The 22087-nt window shown below is 36.3% G+C and overlaps 2 protein-coding genes and 1 pseudogene across 3 annotated transcripts in view; 1 reads left to right on the top strand and 2 right to left on the bottom strand.

The window, feature by feature from the left end:
- The window catches only part of LOC122400222 (flotillin-2), a 168353-nt gene that overhangs the window by 112814 nt on the left and 33452 nt on the right, over nt 1-22087 (top strand). The gene's annotated exons all lie outside the window — the stretch shown is intronic.
- On the bottom strand, nt 1209-2156 carry LOC122400233 (annotated as a pseudogene).
- LOC122400206 (glucose dehydrogenase [FAD, quinone]-like) lies at nt 11480-22008 on the bottom strand. The gene is made up of 6 exons (XM_043401545.1): nt 21790-22008; nt 18773-19206; nt 17156-17591; nt 14589-14985; nt 13136-13361; nt 11480-12480 (listed from the first exon to the last, which is right to left on the bottom strand). The coding sequence occupies exons 1-6, from the start codon at nt 21791-21793 to the stop codon at nt 12118-12120; spliced, it is 1860 nt and encodes a 619-aa protein (XP_043257480.1). The 5' UTR covers nt 21794-22008; the 3' UTR covers nt 11480-12117.

Raw genomic sequence — 22087 nt, 5'->3', positions numbered from 1 at the left:
TTATATTTTTATTCTTATCGTTCATGGCGGAGTTACAAGTGAAATTGTTTTAGAAAGAAATATACGTTCCGTGCATTTGAAATAATAATTTGTTCGCTGTTAATGTTTGCAGTAGATTGCAATTTTCGCTTTTAAACGACATCAGCGCTATTGACAATTACGAGTTACTTACCATTGCGAGAATTATGTAATCGCCTGTATTATAAATTAACTATTCTTCGAAGCCTAAGACACACTATGATACATAACGTGCAACTTAGTTTATCGTACATATCTGTAAGTAACATGTGTGTTCAGCGAAATATCTTTATTTATGGCATCTGGGTGAAAACGTATTTGCGCCTTGAAGTATCTTTCTTTATCGCGTTCGAGGAAAACAGATTTTTTGGGAATTGCAAATTAAACGACCATCTATATGTACATATTCTCATGTTAAATCATGTCCTATATCTTTTAAAAATTTTCATTTCAATTGAGGTCATTATTTCGATCCAACATTTCCACACATTATTCTACTATAAAATCCTTAATAAAATCCAAATAAATTTGAAATATAGATGGATTGAGGAAGGCATCCCTAACCAGTTAGCTGTGATTGTCGAGTATACTCGTCATCGCTCGATTTCCGCGGCACGTAATAGGTGCGCTCTCTCAAAAGGGGGCACCACAGTTAACTGGTTAAGACATTACGTTCGTTACAAATGCAAATAAATGTTCTCACCAATTTGACGAGTCGAGTAAATTCTAATGTACGATGTTCCGAAGAGTAACTTCAATTATATTATGTATGACTGATGTACTTACAGTGAAAGTGAGATTTCACACTGTCGGCCCAGTGATGTGTTTTTTCCCGTATAAATCTCGATCGAGCAATATTCGTTTCTTAAATAAGAATAAAAGCAAAGAGTGGGAGAACTTATTGGAGATAACAAAGTCCTTCGCATAAAGACCTTACATAAATTTGAGTACATTTCCGTAGTTAATTACACAATTTACCGTATCTTACAATATTGAAGGACTCGGGGGCGTGTACAAGGTGAGTTCAATTAATCAAACCACTTTCAATCGATCGTAAATAATCTGAAAAAATGTTGAAACAAGTGTCGAAGAGAATTCATGATATCTGTAATAACGTTACGCTAGTTTTCCTATTTTAGTGAAACGTGTGACGTTTCACAATGGTTGAAGGAGCGTGGACAACAGTTGAGACACATGGGTTCGAATAACAATGATTGGCTAGATTTTCTTCTAACGATATTTAATACAAACGATCCGCACAGCGTTGATCAGTGGGAGCAATCCAAGTGTTACTAAAATTATAATAACAGAGTCTTTCGTGACATCGAGTGTCGTTGGTGAAAATGGTGTAAAATACAGTGAACGAGGCATTCGCCAAAATCTCTTTTGTTCTTATCTGTATCAATAGTGGTACTGTTCCCGTATCTATCATCGTTGTCTCCCTTATCGTCGTTGTCATCGTTATTGCAATCAGCAGCGCACGCAACACGTTCGAATTTCTTCGAAAACCCGGCAAAATCAAATCGTTTACGTTCCCAGGTCTTCCTTGATCATGTCAGCAGCTTTCTCGGCGATCATGATCGTCGGTGCGTTAGTGTTCCCGGAGATAATTTTTGGCATGATCGAAGCGTCCACGACTCTCAGTCCAGCGATTCCGTGAACCCTTAGTCTGGGGTCAACGACGGCCGTGGGGTCGGTTTTGGGCCCCATTTTGCACGTCCCTGACGCGTGATAAATCGTCATCGTGTAGTGACGAGCGAGACATCGCCAATAATTGTCCGACAGATGCTCGTACGACGAGCATTCCGCGACGCGGTTCGGATTCAGGCGAGCGTTCAGCTTCTTCATCGTTGGGGTCTGGCTCAATTTATGGATGATCTTCGCCCCCTCTATCTGTCGTGAATCAAAAATTCATGGATTTTAGTCGAACTTTGTATATTACAATTTTTTATGCATGCATCAGTAGTTACAGCCGCAATGGTCAGTTAGTCGTGAAAAAAGTTAGTGTAAAGTTTGAACAAATCGTTTAGACCCATATGTTTTAATAATAGATCGTTCTTAATCGATCGTAAAATTGTTGTTAATCAGAAAGATTCAATAATTTTGAAATTCGTGTGCAAAATAAAATTGATTTTCTTGTACCCCGAACTATGTACTATCCATCGACGACTTGTTGGCTAGACACCCACAAACTAAACGGGGCAAGGGCAAGGAGAGACGTCACGCTACATAGTAGTAGGATCTCGATATCTACGCTTTTACTTACTGTCTACACATAATGCAAGTTCATTAATTTGATGAAGTCTAGAATAGTCTTCAAACATTTCACAAATTATAAACAAACCAAAACATGAATAAACGTATAATTCATATGAAATATTTTTAAAAATGTAAGAATTATCAATAAGCTTTGAGATCTTTTTGCAAATATTTAAGAATAAGTATGCAATTATTTGTATGAAAGATTTTTATTCGAATAAATTATATGCATTTCTTTTCATTCAAGAATTTCATAAATGCTTATTTTATCGGATTCATTCATCCTTTAGAGAGTTGTGACAAAAGGAGTTCATTTCGCTTGTCTATGGGCGGGATAGGGACTGCTACAAATAAATAAGTCGTCTATGTTTGGAGGCAAATTATAACTAGGTCGATACCTGCAAGAGAAATGTTTAATTTACGCGATAATGATGGACGTTCAGACCAATCGGGCCCATAATAAACTCGGCTAGCAGATAAATTGTGCAGGGTAATTTTTACAAATTATAATGATACTGTAAAATGTGGGGAAAGATTTTTGTTCTATTCATGGTTAGTATTATGAGCGCGCGGTTACGCCAATGTCGCTAACTCTTATTCCATCCTACTCTATCTCCATACGTCTCGTTCGCGTCCAGCCAATCGGCGTGCCTAGCCATCAAGTCATCGTTGGATAGTACATTTTTATTTACTTTCGCTTATTGGCTGTTAATAATTAAAAAAAAAAGAAAATCAGATGTTTCCCTTGTTAAATAATAAAAGTACGTCGATTTAAGTATTTCACAGTATCGTGTGAAAGTTATCTTAGCCTTTTTCGTAGCCGTTTAATTGCTTGTTCTTTAAATTTTCCTGTAATTATCGGTTGTTTTACCAAGACGTCGAGATCATGGCGGTCTTTGAAGTAATTAGGAACGATAATCGGATGATCCTGCGGATTCATTGAGCGTAGCTTGATGTATCCTCTGCTTCGAGGCCTGAGAAGAAGCGGAATGACCCAGTACGAATATTGGTAGACGATATTCTCGCATAAACGCGCGTAGAATTCGTCTTCGATGTTGCAGACCCTCTTCCCGAACAGACCACCGTCTGTATTGTCCGCTTCGGAGGACAAAAGAAACTGTATGTCGGGATAATCAGCCGATACGTTCGCGTATCTAAAAGCAAGTTATGTTTCGTTATAATATTTAATTTTATGTATCCGTTTTACATATTGTTGTTTCCTTTCGTTTAAATTTGTTCGTACGCGCGATGCTCGCAAAAAGGAACGGATTTGCTTTGCAAATAGCTCGTTAATGCAAAAACATGTTGATTTTAATGTACGAGACTTCGTTAATGGATGGGCAAAAAATCATACACGGAAATAAAGGTGGAAATACAGTGAAAACTCGATAAATGTCCTCAAGAGCTGTTCCATAAATGATACATTTTTATCCCCACCACTAGGGGGATCCCCCTTGAACCAGTGAGGCGAAGTGTAACCGGAGACGTAGCGGCTTTCTTTAAAAATCTTTATTGCCTTCGTCATCTTAGTTTAAATGTCCCTGTCAGTGTGACCACACTACTGTACGGGAAGAAAGTTTTTTATTTTTTACTTTTTTTTAATAAAAATTTTACTATCATGTGGGGAAGATTTTTCTAATTAAAATGAGACTAAACACGATATAAATCGGCCAATATTTGTTACCATAATATTGAATTAAATATTGTGTACTCGTATCTTCGCAAGGTCAGTGGATTGGTACATTTATCCAACAGTGGTAGCTAACGAAACCCCCTATTTCATAAGTGTTGCAGTTTTTGATCACTTACGAAACGGTGGAACCGTTCCGTTTGAAAATAGCTACCTCCCGTTCGATAAATGTAGCCAGCACCTCGATGCGTCGTTCTTTGATATTTCCGAACACAGAAAAGGACAGCACAAGAAGGATAAATAAAGAGAGAAAGACTCGCAAGTACAATATTTAATTCAATATTATGCTACCAAATATTGACCGATTTATATCGTGTTTAGCCTCATTTTAATCAGAGAAATCTCCCCAACATGATAGTGAAATTTTTATTAACAAAAAGTAAAAAATAAAAAACTTTCTTCTGTGCAGTAGTGTGGTCACACTGACGCGGATATTTAAACTGGGGCGATAAATCCGAGTTTCAGTCCCTCTTTCTTCTTTAGCTACTGACTCTTTCTACGTTCGAAGCGTCGGCAAACTACAATCAAATTCGAAAGACGATTCTCCTATTCCGTAAGTGTTGCTGACCGGACCCGGAGTAGCGACATTTATCGAGTTTTCACTGTAGTAAGTAACTACAGACGTGTCAACCAAATCAAATACAATTATTTTAATAAAAAAATGTACGAGTTTATGGCTTTCATTTTCATGTACAATGGAACACCTTGTACGTTATTATCTCAGAGTTAATAACTAACGCTTTTATCAACCGTACATGTAATAAATGTTAAGTTCTTTCCAATGGGAATTTAATTGAACGAGACACATTGTACTTTGAATCAGTTCAATCTATGTATTACATTACGTCTACCATTTCGTGAATATTGCAATGCATAAATTAAAGTACATAAGTATTTAATCATTCATTATACATATATACGTAGATACGTTTGAAAACCCCAGTAACAGATTGATTGGTTTTTAGGAATTAATGTCATACTTATATCCAAACATAAAAATAGGAATTTCTATTTGGCAAAATTTAGACCTAAAATCTAAACCGTCTGATAGCTTGATCACGACTCTGAAACTTTTCTATTTAATGTTCCTCCATCGAGGATGCTTCCCTCTCTGTTCTAGGATCTCCATATTGTTTTATAATTAAATTATTTATTCCCTCCAAATTATTCGAGATTTCCGGAATTCGGACTTCTAAAGTAGCTATTCCTCTAAATACTTACTTTGTATTGACGAATGCCATAGCCTCAGCCATTTGCAACGAGTACAAAGGTCCAGTGTAGTTCACGGCGAACGCTTTGATCGTTTCAGGAGTAATCGAGCTCGATAAAAGGAACGTGAAAGGTTCTGGTTTCGCGTAATTCGCCGGTGGATCCACCAAATAAATCATTCCTCCCATCGCCACGTGATCCTGGAGATTCTGGCCCACGCCTGGTAAATCGTGCACCACGGGGATCTTAGTTTCGTTCAGATGGTCCTTGGGACCGATCCCTGACAGCATCAACAATTGTGGCGATTGTATCGTCCCGGCTGACAGAATAATCTCGCGATTTACTCTCACTTTCCGGAGCGCTCCTCCCACACGGAATTGCACGCCATTTGCAATTTTCGATGCTCCGTCTGCGAATCAAATTCTTTTATTTCGAAATATTCTCAGGATTCTGGTCTATTTTTCTAGTTAACACTTTGACTGCCACGTCACCTAGACATGGGTGACAGGATTTACCACTACGACGCTAGAAAAATTAATTTTCTAGTTAAGACGTCGTAGAATTTGTGAATTTTAACAAGGTTAGAAATATAAGTAATAAATTGTAGATTATGTACCTTATAATGGTCTAAAATCAAAATTTTACCTTTGCAGAATATTATACGATTTTGATCTGGCAGTGAACGTGTTAACAAGACTTGTTATTTTATTTTATATTATTTATGGCGAAGATGAAGTGAAAGGAAAGGAAAGAGGGAGAAGAGATAAGTAAGATCAATGTTTTTTTTTTATAACCTAGGACCTGCATTTAGAATGAGAGTTAGTGTTTAGTTCTATTTTGAGTCAGTAGGGTTATAGTAGTTTTCATGTGTCAGTACCAGAGGAAAAAATTTCAAAAATCTCTTACGAATGATTAGTTCAAGGAATTAGTACGGACATTAAATGGTCAGTCGAGTAGCGTATACACTGCGCGTGATAACTATAAAACCACTCTAAAATTTTCAAAAGTGTACCATATTTGAAATTGAATTAATTGGATTAAAGAAAACTGATTTATTCTTCTTTCATAACTATAAAACCAGAATAACGGAGTATTCTTATTAAACAAATTATATAAATATTGCGTTGAGAATATAATTAAATTAAGTTATAACAACAATTTAGTAAGAATTGGACCTTCCTTATTTTCAAGAATTTCAATTAGTCGATTTTTCATATTTCTTGTTAAGGATTAAACGTTGAGATCTGGAGGAAAGCTTCTTCTTTGATCCCCCTTTTTTATTTTGTTCATATTGATCACAACATTGTGAGAATTAAAATTTTGCCTTTTTCTTGCTCACTTAAATAACTTCCACGTAGCATTATTAACCAAATTAATATTTTCACACTTCCAACATACTAGACAAAACAGAACTGACGAAATATTGACAGAAAACAACATTCGAATGCTTGAACCAATCAGTTTTCTGTAGTTCATTTTTTTAGAATAAATATAATTCAACTATTCCTAAAGAAACATAGATTGCTAATCTCAAGTATGGCATATTCCATTTCTACAAATGTCAACAATTATTTAGGGTGGTTTTATAGTACTATGGTCGAGCACTCGTGAGAGAGACAAGTTGAGCGTAGCCCTCTAGTGGCGAGCGCTGGAAATGTATAAATATTCTGTTTACAAAATGCGTCGCAACTTGACAAATAACATTTCTCGCAAAAAAAATTAATATTCCAATTTAATAAAGCATTCTCGAAGGCATTTTCGTTTGATAGTCGATCGATCAAAACTGCAAGTCACCTTCGTGCACCAAAATCTTCTCCGCGACCGAGTGAATGCTGACGTGCAGATTTTTCCTCTTCGAAGCCGTTCGAAGGAAAGCTTTTGCAGTGCTGCAACGCAGTCCATCCCTCAGTGTGCCGTGCGAGTACGTGAATCCTGTTTGAGTGGGTCCGTTCACGTCCAGGACTTTGTATCCCAAATCCATGCCTGCTTTCAACAAATAATCGGTTATAGGTTCTCGATGCCTAAAACGTTCTATCGTCAGATCTCCACCGGTACGGTGGTAAGGAGAACGTTGAAATTCCTCGATCCTTATGTCCTCGGATTTTTTGAAATAGGGTAACACGCTCTTGTAATCCCATCCTGGATTTCCCAGCCTCTCCCAATTGTTGTAGTCTTCCTTGTTGCCGCGAATATACAGCATCGCGTTCAACACGCTGCTTCCACCGAGCACCTAGGGAATTTTAGTTTTAATTTCGACAATCGGGTACTTGCCTCGTCGCTTATGGTTTATTCAGAATTATCCTTATTACATCATAGAAACGTTGGTGACAATGAAGTTCATTTATAAAGGACTACAAAATTTTCGATAAAAGAAGAGTGGGGAAAATTTTATTCTCCATTAACGAATAAACTGGTTTTCAGTCGCAGCTTTACAGGCTAATAACTTCATCTATTTAATCCTTGAGATTAATCCTTAAACTGTGTTTTTTCCTTTACATCTTAAAAGTTAGAATATTTACGTTTGTCAATTTACAAAATAAATATATTTAGTTGTGAAATTTAGTTTTCCTTTAATTATTTAAATGAAATCTTGTAACTTCTTCATTTTTGTGAATATCCCTTGTCGAATTCATGTAGTTAGTTACCTTCCGATTTTCCTTTTAATTTCTTCTAGTGTCTTTTTTGCCCGTCAAATTAGTTTTTATTAAACATCGAAACAGTAACTGTATAAAGTTTTTTCATTTTTAAGATCGCCCTCCCACGTTTCATTTCCTACACTGTTTACCTTACGCCATGTACATTAACAATAGTACACCTACCACAAAATATAACCACACCAAAGGAAGAGAATCCAGCGTAAAACATGAATAAATAAAAAAAAATAAAGAAAAACGAAGTTACTTTCCGAACAATCCATTTGTTGAGGGGTTGAGCAAATAAATTTAATTTGATGAAAGAAATCTTTTAAGTATTACTTCACATGTAAACTTAATGACGAATGAATAGTTCCTAGGATACGAAAGGTATACACTAATCACAATCAGTCGATTAAGTTACTTGGAATATTGAATATAATAGTGAACCGTCGAATATAAGCGTAAATCTGAATCTGTCGTTATCTTGGACATTTTAGTTTATTTATAATTGCCTGTGGAGGTGTCACGATGGGGGTGTATCGTTTTGATTCGGTGATTCATGGTCTCTAAAAGGTGGCAACCTTCAAGATAGTGGTCATCTTCGAATAACGCTAGTTATAGTTAATAACGTTATGGAGGGCTTTGATTCTGTTAAAACAGTAATTACTTCAATGATAAAAGGGCAGTTGACTTTGGAAAGAGAATTGAAAAGCGAAAAATGTTTCAATGGCTTCGTAAACTTGCTTCTGCTAGAGATCTCTTAATCTTTTACATTTTTACGATTAACCTATTCGCTAGAACGGTGTTATGGTACGGACCTCGGCGCAGTGAATTTAACCCCTTACCATGCAATGACGAGTCTGACTCGTTATAAGTTCTTGATGTCAAGTTTCACAATCGTAAATGCTACTCATTCGTCATCAAGTCTTATGTATTAAAATCAACACATATTTACATTTACGAAGTATTCATAAAACAAATCTATTCTTTTTCGTGGCCATTCCTTGTACTAACAAATTTAAACAAAATTAAACAGTATGGGTTTAACAAATTATTCGAAATTAAATCGTACGTCAAGGGGTTAATAGAAATGAAACATTTATAATTTTATGATTTTAGTTTTTCTAATTTTTACCATAATGAACCCTAATGTTTATTTCACGCCATAACACAATTCGGAAAGTAATTTAGTTTTCTTATCACAGAGACGTTAATTGTATTTTTAACCAACCAACTTCATTCTAAACCGTATTCTCATTATATGTTTTCACAGCTGACACTTCAAGGCTTGTTTGTTTCTGTGCAATTGTGTTCAAATATGGAAAATCAGAATCTGCATTTTTGGCATATTTTGCTTTTTATTATCGAACTGGTGTTTGGGAAAATACCGATAACCTTGAAACCCGTTGCTTCAAGGAAGAGCTCGATGTTCTTTTTAGTTGCACAAGAGTATTTCTACACTTGCGGAGAGTCGACTCGAGGTTGTAAGGCTCGATCAAACGAATCTAATCCGAAACTTAGTGCTACCCTTAACCTAAGCTCGGCTTCTCCTACCAAGGTGACGAAAATGCGCAGCGCTAACCGCTGAGAGGATTGGTCAAGCCAATCCTCAAAGTGGTCACCTTGGCAGGGCGTTTCTTGCCTTTTGCAACATTCCCACCCACTCTGCTGTCCAGTGTCCAGGTGCACCATGCAAGAATGAGCAAAAACGTTGCCTTTTTTATAAACATTTGGGGAAAGCCAAAGCCCCCAAAACCCCGGTAATCTCCAGATGTGCGCTCCCACGAGTTTACGATACGTCAATCGCTATTGAGGCAAGGAAGAGCTCCAAGGATTCCAAGTCCCGTGTGGAGTTTGGAGTTTCCTTAATTACCATAACATAATTCGTCAAGTAAAAATTTTTCGAAGGCATAATCCTCAAAAATAGCGGAGCAGTCACGTCCGTATCATACACCCCGCGATGTGAAGGTTCCTTAAGAATCCTTAACACATGCTATTACCAGGAAGATAACAAAAGGTGTTGGACCAGAATGGCCAATACACAATTCCATAAGATATTTACATATTATAAGAAAATTGTTCCTTTTCACGAAGGAGAGAAACGAAATTACTTTCCGAACAGCCCAATAGTTTACCTTGCCGCGTGGCCAGCTGCATTGGTGTTTCTTCATCGCTAAACAGTACTCGTCAGAAACTTCTGTTTTAAATTTCCAATCTATCGGGGAGAGTTGCAGAATCGGAAACACGGTAGGCACGTCCGCTATGTCCGGTTCGTCTGGACCGGCCTCTAACAGAAGCACGGACCAACTGCCGTTTTCCGATAAACGATTGGCCATCACCGAGCCCGCCGAACCAGCCCCGATTACGACGAAGTCATAGTCGTCTCGAATGACCGCCGGAGTTACTGGTTTTATTCTATGCTCGCGATCGGCTATGTCGGATCTGTGCATAGTGATAAGCACCTTCAAAAGGACGAAAAAGCTCAATTCCGGCCCGTAGGTCATCGCTATTCGTAGCGCGGATAGTCTGCCAATGGTAGCCATCGTTTCGAACCTCCGGAATAATCGATATAATTATTATGGTTTTTTAATAGCGCGACAATTTTATCTTTGTTCTAAAAATAACGATTCTAACGATGCTTTTGTGTTCGAAGTACGAGAGCGAACGAAACACAAGTGGGTCGCGTGATTTGGCACGAGTCGACGAAATTCGATTGCAGGTGTAATAAATTTATTTCCATTTAACGCCGTTCACTGTTTCGCTGTAATTCGAACGACACGCACGTAAGGTCGAATTTAGTCGATTGCCATATAAATATTGGTCCGTGTTTCTGTCAGAACGTGATGGAACTCTGCAATAAACATGATCGATTGAGGCATCGTCAATTTCTGAATGAAACGGTAAAGTATTACGATAACAATGGTCCAGATTTATAGAAAGATTTTTCGAACCTCTGAACATCCCTCGAAAATAATTACCTCTTTGTCAATTCGTAGTAACGAATACGTTTTATACACTTATACTTTATTATAAATATGTATCGAACGTTTAAAAAACCTTTCACTTTGCGCACCGTTCTTGTTCACCAACCATAAAACTCGACTGGTCGAAAGAATGTAAATTAAATTCGTTCGATACTATGAAATTCGCTGCATCAGCTGTTTTCTGTTCGTTGTCGATTCCAATACAAGATGTTTCTGCCAATTCGACAAATTCAATAAGAAACAACTTTCGTTGCTCGTCTCGTCCATGGTAAAGGTATTTAATTTTTGTTAACATTGCAATATCAGGTCTGTAATTAGGTTCACCAATGTACCATGCAATCCACATAAAATGTTCTTAAATAGTTCAGGAATCGAAGCTAATTTTTTTTAACGTTAACTCTTATCAGACTGAATAATATTTAGTATTTAGTATTTTCAGTTATCGAGAATGTACTGTCTGCTTTGTAAAATTATACATACATTCTCAAACGAAACTAGAAAATGGTGTTTCAACGATAAGTGAACAGATATCTTAAAAAAATAATTGCTGAGTACAAAGAGTCGTAAAAATACAATTATCAAAAACGAAGTACGAGGGTCCAGTTCAGTCGTCGACACTTGTCCCTTAAAAATAGTATAACAATAATCTGACTTTGTTCCGGGACGTACGTACTAACTATATATATCATTCAATTAATTCATTTTTATTACCATGAAACTTTACATCCCCTTACACAATGGTCATTTACCACACAAAGCTTACAAATTTTTCATCGTATTACTTCATTACAATAAAGTTCTATATACTCGCGACAAACTCCAACAGCTCGAATAACAAAAAATCATAGGCATTGTTATTTCTCGTGTAAAAAGTTTTGACATTGATCAGAATTCTTGAGGTTATCGTTGACACCGTCGTTGTTATGATTCTTCGTTATCGTAAACGTTTTCGTTATTTCAGTTAACCCCCTCCCGTACTTTAACGAGTCTGCCTCGTGACGAAGGTTTTGACCCAAACACGAATGTCACAAGTCAGACTCGCGAACGGAAAGTCGTCCCAAACGTAAACATCACGAGCCAGGCTACCGGACAGTAGATCACGATCGTGATTGAGTTTTAGTTCCTATCGGTACGCCGCAAGAGTCGGTCACGATTCTTATAATCTCTGTTAAAACAGTGTTAGCATCAGTCTGGTCTGTTTACCGCGCGTTGACGCCTATCGTTTGGGTCATTTCATCCAGCTAAATAAATGGCACCGGGAAGAGGTTAACAGAACGTAACTCGTTCGAATACTTTCGAGAACCAGAGAGACTTCGATCTTTTATAGCCTTTTCCAATCTTCTTTGATCATGTCGGAAGCCTTTTCAGCGATCATGATCGTTGGCGCGTTCGTGTTCCCGGAAGTGATTTTTGGCATAACGGAAGCGTCGACCACTCTTAGTTTAGCAACACCGTGAAGCCTCAATCTAGCATCGACGACAGCCATGTGGTCTTTCTTGGGTCCCATTTTGCACGTCCCGCATTGATGATAAATCGTCATCGTGTAAGATCTAGCCAAACATTCCCAATATTTATCCGACAAGCATCCGTATTGGGAGCATTTTATATCGCATCTCGGTCTGGCGTTCAATTTCCTCATCGTTGGGGTCTTGGTCAACTCGTGGGCGACCCTCGCTCCGTCGATCTTTATTAATTAGAAAATTGAATTAAAATATTTTTGTGTTTTGTATTCCTTGAACGAATCTTTTAAAACTCTTTGGAAACCTTGCTTTTTCTATACTAATAGGAAAAAGTGAAATAGTCGATGCTTTCGAGTAGACTTCGGATGTTTATGCATTTATGGGAAACTTTTAATTCTCAAAACACTACAAAATGCACTTAACGCATTAACGACGGGGCATTTTTATTAAAACTTTCCTATACGATAGGTGATTTTAATATATAATATTTATATAATGTTATAATATTTTAATATAATGTATTTTCATTGAAATTTTCAGGAGTTTTATGTGAATAATATTTTCACTTGTAAAACGAGAATACTCGTTTCCCATCGATAATGTGTTAATATGCAAAAATATAAGAAATACTTAAAGTAAAGTACGAATTATTATATTTAGGGGTTGAAACGACCCTCTACAAAGCTCCCCTTTGCATAAAAATCCGCAGTATACTTATGAACGTTCAATAGACAGATTGTTAATTAAAATGTGTGTTAATCTTTTGTCAATTTCAAAACAAAATCCCGTAATCAAAAAATGCTACGAAACTTTACAATTGAATTTTTTTGCGAAAAATCGTGTATTCTTAGATTCTTTCAATAAATAATCAATTCTTACCAAGACGTCCATATCGTATTGTTCCTTGAAATAATTGGGAACGATGACTGGGTGGTCTTTCGGGTTCGGTGTACGCAGTTTGATGTACCCTGTGCTTCGAGGTCTCAGCAGGAGTGGAATAGTCGTGAACGCGTCCGAGTATACCTTGGGATTACCGTTCGAATTGTCCACCGCAGAAGTCATTATGAACTGTATATCAGGGAAATCTTCCGACGCGTTGGCGTATCTGAAATTTAAGATTTATTTGCCACGTCAGTACAAAATTTTTGTTTAAATTTCTATTCGTTTAATGAAACTTAATACTCCTGTGCATTACAATTTGAATCTATATTTATCAATCTGAAAACTTGTGAAAAGATTCAAGTTCAAGTAAATATTTTATCAAGTTTATTAAACTATTCGTCCCTTCAAATATCACCAAAATCGAAGGCAATAATTTTCAATATTTATCAATGTGTTTTAGATCATATTGATAAAGATTGATAAATAGTTGGTGGTATGCTTGATCAACATTCGAAAATTGTTCCCTTCGATTTTGGTGATACTTGAAGAAACGAATAGTTTAATAAAATTCTGTAAAATATTTACTTGAACTTAAATCTTTTCACGAGTTTTCAACATGAACAGTATTAACCCTTTGCACTTTGAAAGTCTTTATCAGTATGAACAACTAGCAATGTCAATTGTAATTTTGTGATTTGATTCCTAAAAATAAAAAATTATTCTTTTCTCTACAAAAGTGTATAAATACCTGTAATTTAAATTTTATTCATATGTTTCCTAAATTCAATTTCTGTTATCATAAATGAAACTTGAATTGAGCTATTGCATTATCACCATGACGGCGCCAAAGGAGTGCAAAGGGTTAAGAATGATTCTTTTTTCTTCTTTTTTTTAGTAGTTTTTTAAATTAATTTTGCTTCTGTGATGAATCCCAATAGATTGCGTAGCTTTTTGTTGGTGAGGTTTTCTTTACGTTGAGATTCCAGCTTGTGTTTACGTCAAAGAGTATTGTATTTTAGCAAATCAAGAATTAGGTGGTCCGTTGTAATTGTTGTGTTGCAGTGTTCGCATATTAGGATAGATTCCCTTGATAATAAGTGGAAATGGAAAATTTTGGAGTGTCCAATTCTTATTCAGGTTATATATTAGTTATTCTGTGAAAATTACTTCGCTTATTCGGTCGTTGCTACTGTGCATTCGCGAAAAGTTGACAGGGAGGATTTGCTTGCTCCGCCCATCCCCACTTTCTAGGTACGACCAATAGCGCGAAACTCTAAACTAGAGTGGGGATCTAGCGGTCCTTTCACCAGTCAACTTCTCGCAGACACATAGTACATACGTTGCTCCTTTTCCCTCTGAATTAATCGAGATTCTCCAACATTCACGGTAGTTTACATTCGTGAAAAAGTTACTAAATACTAGAAAAAATATTTTTAAAGATAGTACTCACTTGGTAGGGATGAAAGCCATACCCTCGCCCAAGGGTTCTGTGTACATGGGTCCGCTGTGATTTTTCGCGAATTCCATAATAGTCTTAATAGTGAGAATTTCCGGGAAAAGGTATGTGAAAGGTTCCGAGCCTTTGTAGTCTTCCGGTTTATCCACGTAGTAATCTACACCGCCGATAGCCCCGTGATCCTGAAGATTCTGACCCACGCCAGGGGAATCGTGCACCACCGGGATCCCCATTTCCTCCAAATGTTTCTTGGGACCGATTCCTGACACCATCAACATTTGCGGCGATTGCAACGCGCCAGCAGATAGAATAACCTCGCGAGTGGCTTTCACCTCGTGGCGTTCACCCCCTACGGTAAATTGTACGCCATACGCAGTCTTCACACCTCCTTCTGCGAAACGAAAAACCAATATAAGAAGATACAGTAATTCCTTGTACTATTCTATACGCTGTAGAAAAATTTCTGTGTTATTAAATAGTTTCAATGTCTCACTTACACCCCATCCATAAGGGTATTGTTGTCTAGACTGTAATTTTTTCGGCCTTTTTATGATAGGTAGGTTATTTTGTACTGAGATTTTGCAGATATATTTATATCTCACTATTAATATATATATGTCTCACTTACACTCCCATTCATAAGCGTGTTGCAGTCTAAACTGTAATTTTTTCGGCCTTTTTTATGATTTTGTTTTTTATTGGTAGGTAAGTTGTTTTGTACTAAGATTTTGCAGATATATTTATATCTCACTATTAATATATTTATGTCTCACTTACACTCCCATTCATAAGGGTGTTGCTGTCTAGACTGTAATTTTTTCGGCCTTTTTTATGATTTTTTTTTATTGGTATGTAAGTTGTTTTGTACTGAGATTTTGCAGATATATTTATATCTCACTATTAATATATTTATGTCTCACTTACACTCCCATTCATAAGGGTGTTGCTGTCTAGACTAATTTGTACGGCCTTTTTTATGATTTTGTTTTTTATTGGTAGGTAAGTTGTTTTGTACTGAAATTTTGCAGATATATTTATATCTCACTATTAATATATTTATGTCTCACTTACACTCCCATTCATAAGGGTGTTGCTGTCTAGACTGTAATTTTTTCGGCCTTTTTTATGATTTTTTTTATTGGTATGTAAGTTGTTTTGTACTGAGATTTTGCAGATATATTTATTCATTTTATAAATATGTACAGTATTTTTGTAAATATTTTTTCATCAAAAGGTGCTGTACATATTTATAAAATGAATAAATCTATCTGCAAAATCTCAGTACAAAACAACCTACCTACCATTAAAAACAATCACAAAAAAAGCCGAAATAGTTACAGTTTAGATAGTAATACCCCCTTATGGATGGAGAGTGCAAGTGAAACATTGAAACTATTTAATAACATAGAAATTTTTCTACAACACAGTATTTTTGAAAATATTTTATCATCAAAAAATACTGGACGTATTTATAAAATGAATTAAATATATCTGCAAAATCTCAGCACAAGACAACCTACCTCTCATTAAAAGAAAAAATCACAAAAAAGACCGAAATAATTACAATTTAGTCAGCAACACCCCCATAAGTCACCAGGTACTCGAACGTGGAATAAAAACATATTAACACTGTGAAGCGATGTAAATAGTACAATGAAACTAACGCATATTTGTTCATTTCATTATAGACAAACATTAACTAATTCAAAATGTTCGTTTTATGAGTGTATCAGTTTGAAAACGATCCTTCAAATTAATGGTAGAATTCTATCGACAATTATATTTTTGTATTTTTTTCACTAATACCATTCTAAGCTCTCTGCAATATTGTTCACGTGTCCTTTTTCGATTTTAAACACTTGATTTCTCGAAAAATTTATACTAAAGCAGTCACTTAAAATAAAGTCGCCTTTTTTTAAAAATTGTATGTGTAATTTGCATTTATCAAGACGTACGATCAAAATGTCTCGTGACATATGGACGATAGTGCATACATTTAGGGGTGTTCGGGATTCTCGAAAATATTCGGGATTTCCGTAAAATATTCGGGATTCTCGAAAATATTCGGGATTCTCGAGTATGTGCGGGATCCCGAGAGTACACGTGATCCTGCGAAGATCTAGGATTTCCAAGAATATACGGGACCCCAAAAATGTTCGAGATTCCCCACCACATACGGGATATAGAATAATATCTGGTATTCTCGGAACACAATTGTGTGATTGACTATCCATTCAGAAATATCTATCGATATTAAAATTCTGCATTGCCAGAATTATCGAAATTTGCAATTATTTTCTACAATATTACTAACATAAACATTCACGATTAATAAGATATGTAATCTTCGAGAACACAATAGCTTTCGGATTCTGGTAATTGTTGGAAGTATGGAGAAACTTAAAATGTCGGGAATCACAGATGCTTTCGGTATTTCGAAATTCTCAGGATTCCATCCCGATCGAGATCTCGCACACCCCTACATGCAACAGATGACAACTTAGAGGGAAAAAATCTTTTTTAACGAAACAATTAGCGTTTTTGTTACGCCGTGTACTCGCCTTTGCGCACCAAAATCTTTTCCACGAAAGTGTGTGTGCTGATGTCCAGATTCTTTCTGTCCCTGGCCGATCGAAGGAAACCCTTCGCGGTGCTGCAACGCAAACCATCCCTCACAGTGCCGTGCGAGAACGTAAATCCGGTTTGCCTGGGCCCGTTCACATCCAAGATTTCGTAACCCATCTCTTGACCTGCTTTCATCCACAAAGTAGTTATAGGGGAACGATATCTGAAGAATTCTACGCTCAGGTATCCACCGGTTCCGTGGTACTCCGACGATTCGTATTCCTTGATCCTCATATCTTCGGACTTTTTGAAGTAGGGCAATACACGCTTGTAACCCCATCCAGGATTTCCCAATCTCTCCCAGTTGTCGTAATCTTCCTTGTTGCCACGAATGTACAGCATCCCGTTTATCGTACTACTTCCACCGAGAGCCTGGAAAATTTCGATGAAAATCTTGTGAAATCAACCCTTACTATTGGGCCATTTATGATTGATGTTTTGTAGGAAAAGTGGGATTCTAGAGGCCAAAATAAGACGAAAATCAAGAATACCAATTTGTTGATGGAGGCTTTGTCAAAAAATTATTAACGTTTAAAGTTCCGCCCTCATTGAATTTTTTTCTCGAAAATGCGCAGGATTTCGTAGGTATGTCTATTCACCAAAAATGATTGTAATTGACCCCCCCAAACAAAAATAATTTTTCCAGAACGATTTGCAATTTTTTTTTTCCGTCGAAAAATTTCACACCTTCTCGAATTTTTTACTAGAAAGTGGGTAGGATTTCGGGGGTATGTCTATTCACCAAAAATGATTGTAATTAACCCCCGCAACTAAAAGTAATTTTTTTAGAACTATTTTAGATTTTGTAATTTTGTCGAAAAAATCTACCCGAATTTTTTTCTCGAAAGTGCGTAGAATTTCGGGGGTATGTGTAATGACCAAAAATGATTGTAATTGATCCGTGTAACTAAATATAATTTTTTTAGTATGATTGTAAATATTTTTTTTTCACCGAAAAATTTCAGCACCTACCCGATTTTTTTTCTCGAAAGTGGATAGGATTTTGGAGGTATGTCTATTCACCAAAAATGATTATAATTGATCCCCGCAACTGAAAATAATTTTTCCAGAACGATTTGAAATTTTTGAATTTAATTGTTAATAACTTTTTAACGAAGCCTCCATCAACAAATTGGTATTCTTGATTCTCGTCTTATTTTTGCCTCTGGAATCCCCCATTAAAATTTTTCCCAGGGGTGGCCGAACACCCTGTATAAAAAAAGTATCAAGAACATAAAAAAAACTTCTTTTACAGCAGAAGTCCCTCTTAATGTTTAAATATAACAAAATTGCGTTTCATATTATTGCTTCGTGGATCACAATTATACTTTTAATACCTTTAATTAAAAGCCTATCGTATCTTTCCACGTGGCCATGCGCACTGTTGGTTTTCTCTTTATACAAAAAATACGAAAGAGAACATAAAAAAAAAAAAACGCGTTTTACAGTGGAAGACCCCCTTAAGGATCAAATACAACAAAATTGCGTTTCATACTATTGCTTCGTGGATCGCAATTATACTTTTAATACCTTTAATTAAAATCCTATCGTACCTTTCCACGTGGCCATGCGCACTGTTGGTTGTCTCTCTCCTGGCAATATTTGTCGGAAGGTTCTGTCTTAAATTGCCAGTCCCAAACCGAGCCTTGCAGAGTCGGGTACACGGCAGGTACGTCCGATATTTCTGGCTCGTCCGGTCCAGCTTCCAACAGAAGCACCGACCAGCAACCAACTTCCGACAAACGATGGGCCATCACCGCGCCAGCGGAACCAGCACCGATTATGACAAAATCGTAGCTGTTGTTAATGTTCGATGGTATCACAGGCTTCACTCTGTGGTCGATGTCGGCGATGTCGGGTCTGTACAGGGTGATGTACATGCTCAGGGCTACCACGAAAACCACTTCCGCCGCGGTGGTCATAGCCACCGACAGCTTGTCGCCGAGTCTCGTAATGGACGACATCGTTTCCAGCTCCTCGCGCGTCGCTGTCGACAGAAAAAGTCGCGAATTATAGCTCACCATCACCTGGAAACGCTAGAAAACTCTTTCGATCGTTATTTTTCATCTAAATTTTACGACTAATATAGGATCTCTATGTTATACACTTGCACCTGACATTTGTATTCGGTTTGCAAACCATTGTGGAGCTCACGATTGCATCGTTTAGTGGAAAAATTTAGTGCTCAGAAAATACTGGTACTGTAGGGAGAAACTGTTGAAAATCATTCAGGCATTCCTCAGACTTAACACTTTGACGGCCGCTGTCACGTATACGTGATTTTGCGAGCTAACAGACTTTGGCCACTGTCACGTGTGCGTGATTTACTGTATCAGCCACCATTTCATCATACATTCAACTTATTACGTTTCTTGAGGTTACATTTATAATTCCTTATAATAATATTCCTAGCTTCATGTATCTCACTTTGGTCTACAATATCAGTGGTGACCAACAAAGGTCTTCGCGTGATACGTGCGGCCATTAAAGTGTTAAGATTTAGGCTTTCGTCTTGAGAAGACACAATTGACTCGAGAATTGAAACCTACAGTGCTAATGGAGCTCTGATTCCCAATATTTCCAAAGAAATCGAGCTCACTTTAGGATAGATTGGCATTGCAAATGAGCAAAATTGTCGAATTTTAAATGCTAATCCCCAATCGACCCTTATACTCTAAAAAATTATGAATGGTGTATCGATCTTTATTTGTATCAAAATGAAGGAAGTATGTGACCATTACCAGTTAACGATTTCATCTTTTATATATCAAAATAGAACAAGCACCAGATTATCTTCCGTAGTTTTCATTTTATTTCAATTCGAAGTTCCTAACTCCTGTATATTTTCTTTCGTACGATTCGTGATGTTATCTTAGACAAATTACATCGCTTAACGAGTGGGGAATATTTTCATTTAATTCGTTGACTCATATATACACTTGCTCGTTGAACGATACATTTAAGCAATTACGAATGTCAAAGTTGACAAGTTAATGAAGTAACGATAATAATGGCTGAAATTGAAAGCTGCTTCCATAGAAATTGGAATTATGCTAATATTTGAGAATTACGTCGTGGCGAGTGTACGAAAGCGTGGAAGAAATTCTGAAAACCGTTGGAAAATCGACAAGAATTCTCGTGTTGATCTCGAAAAGTGAAACAACATTTTATCAAACACATAATAAGAGCGTTATAATAAGCTTCTGTGCATCCATTATCGTGCAATGCAAGTACCAGGGCAAACTGTTCGTGATTTACGACCCCCAAAGACACAACAATGATCAACATTTTGTAACGTAATCGGTGTTTTAATAAAGCAAACGTTACACGCGTTAGTGAGATTTCGGTAACAATTGTGTTGTCACAGAAACGAATCGAAATAGAGCATCGTGTCTACAATTTTTACCTCCGAAAACACCTTTTTAACCCTTTTAGACCTAGAATTTAGACTCCCGTTTCAGTCAGATTGTGGATGAATCGTCAAAGTGCAAACTATTTCTCTTATCAGATAGTCTACCACATTTCTTACTGATTTCCTGTTCGAGACAAATTTATAAAGAAATATTCCAGGAAAGTAGACACTTTACATATTCTAACAAATTTGACAAATTCAATGAATCCTAAATTTCGTAAGGAACAACTTCAATTACTTACGTTTAAAATTACAATTCGTCTGTCCACTAAAGTGTTACTAAAGCAGTACGCGATCTTTAAATAACAATGGAAAATTGAGTAAAGATACCAAAAACATAACTTACAATTTAATATGGATATTACATGATAAATTCCGAGGTCTTATATTTTTATTTTCCTTTCGTACTTGGAAAAAAAGTATGTGAAAATCGTTAAAGTAAAAAACTTTCTATAAACAATTATAAAGTAATATTACAGGAAGTTCGAAATGAAATTGATCGATATAATATATAATTTCTAAAGAACTTTCGAGTCTGTACTTACATTGAAAATTAAGAATGCACACCGTCTGCCCAAGAAAATGTTATTATTTACTATGCACAGGTCTGCGCTGCATTCTTAAATAAGAACAAAAGCGAAGAGTGGGAGTACGCGATTGAGATAACAATGATTTTTGTATGATTATTCCTTGATAAGCTTCGCGATTTAATGTATTTACTTTGCGTCCTATGAGGAAGGAAAGTACTGCAGTAAACGTAATTTATACAAAAAATGAGATATGGCGTATTTGCCCCAATAAATTTTTATTCGTTACGGATAAACACAAACATAAATTTTAACGTCATAATATTGAGATTTAACATTAGAACGCATTGTTGCAATTTATAACGCCGAAAACTATAGTAGTGAATTATCTGTTAACCAATCACGCAAATACAAATTTGTAAATTTTTTAGTTAAACGCGTCACTAGTATCAGGAACATCTAATCATTTAGAAAATTATTTAATTATATTTTTACATTTTGTCATTGCTATTGTTAAAAATATTTATCACAGATAATAAAATGAAACTTTTTAAATAACTTAAAAGTTATGCCAACATTTTCCCGGCTCTATTTTTTTATATATTTGTTAGTACAGAAATCGAAAACTCACGCATTTTGTATTCTTCGATCTCTTCTTCTTCGAACGGTGATCTATTTCCAAAGTAACAATTTCGACGATCGTTTAGAAATTCTGTGAAAGGTTTAACGAAGCAGAGAAATTATTAAACTATTAAAATTGGAGAGCAAGTTTAGGATTAATGATAACCGAAACCTCCGCGCACTGCATTCTACGAGACTCCTAAAACTCATCTAAAATTCGAACATATGTTGTTCGATATAAAAAAAAAATTTCGCAAAACTTCTACAAAGAATCGTTGATATACTTATCGAAGTATTTACGCAAATGG

Source organism: Colletes gigas, unplaced genomic scaffold (genome assembly GCF_013123115.1).
Source record: "Colletes gigas isolate AHSC1104 unplaced genomic scaffold, ASM1312311v1 Colletes_gigas_Sc00016, whole genome shotgun sequence".
NCBI classification, from domain to species: domain Eukaryota; kingdom Metazoa; phylum Arthropoda; class Insecta; order Hymenoptera; family Colletidae; genus Colletes; species Colletes gigas.
The sequence above is the reverse complement of the archived record's forward strand: the minus strand, read 5'-3'. Positions and strand labels throughout refer to the sequence as shown.

Bases quoted from the DNA above. Each gene is read 5' to 3' on its own strand.
- LOC122400206 (XM_043401545.1), bottom strand. The intron at 17,592-18,772 runs GTACGATAGGAT...GAAATTTTCCAG, and splicing joins GCGCATGGCCACGTGGAAAG to GCTCTCGGTGGAAGTAGTAC. The intron at 13,362-14,588 runs GTGAGTACTATC...CTTAAATTTCAG, and splicing joins ATGGCTTTCATCCCTACCAA to ATACGCCAACGCGTCGGAAG.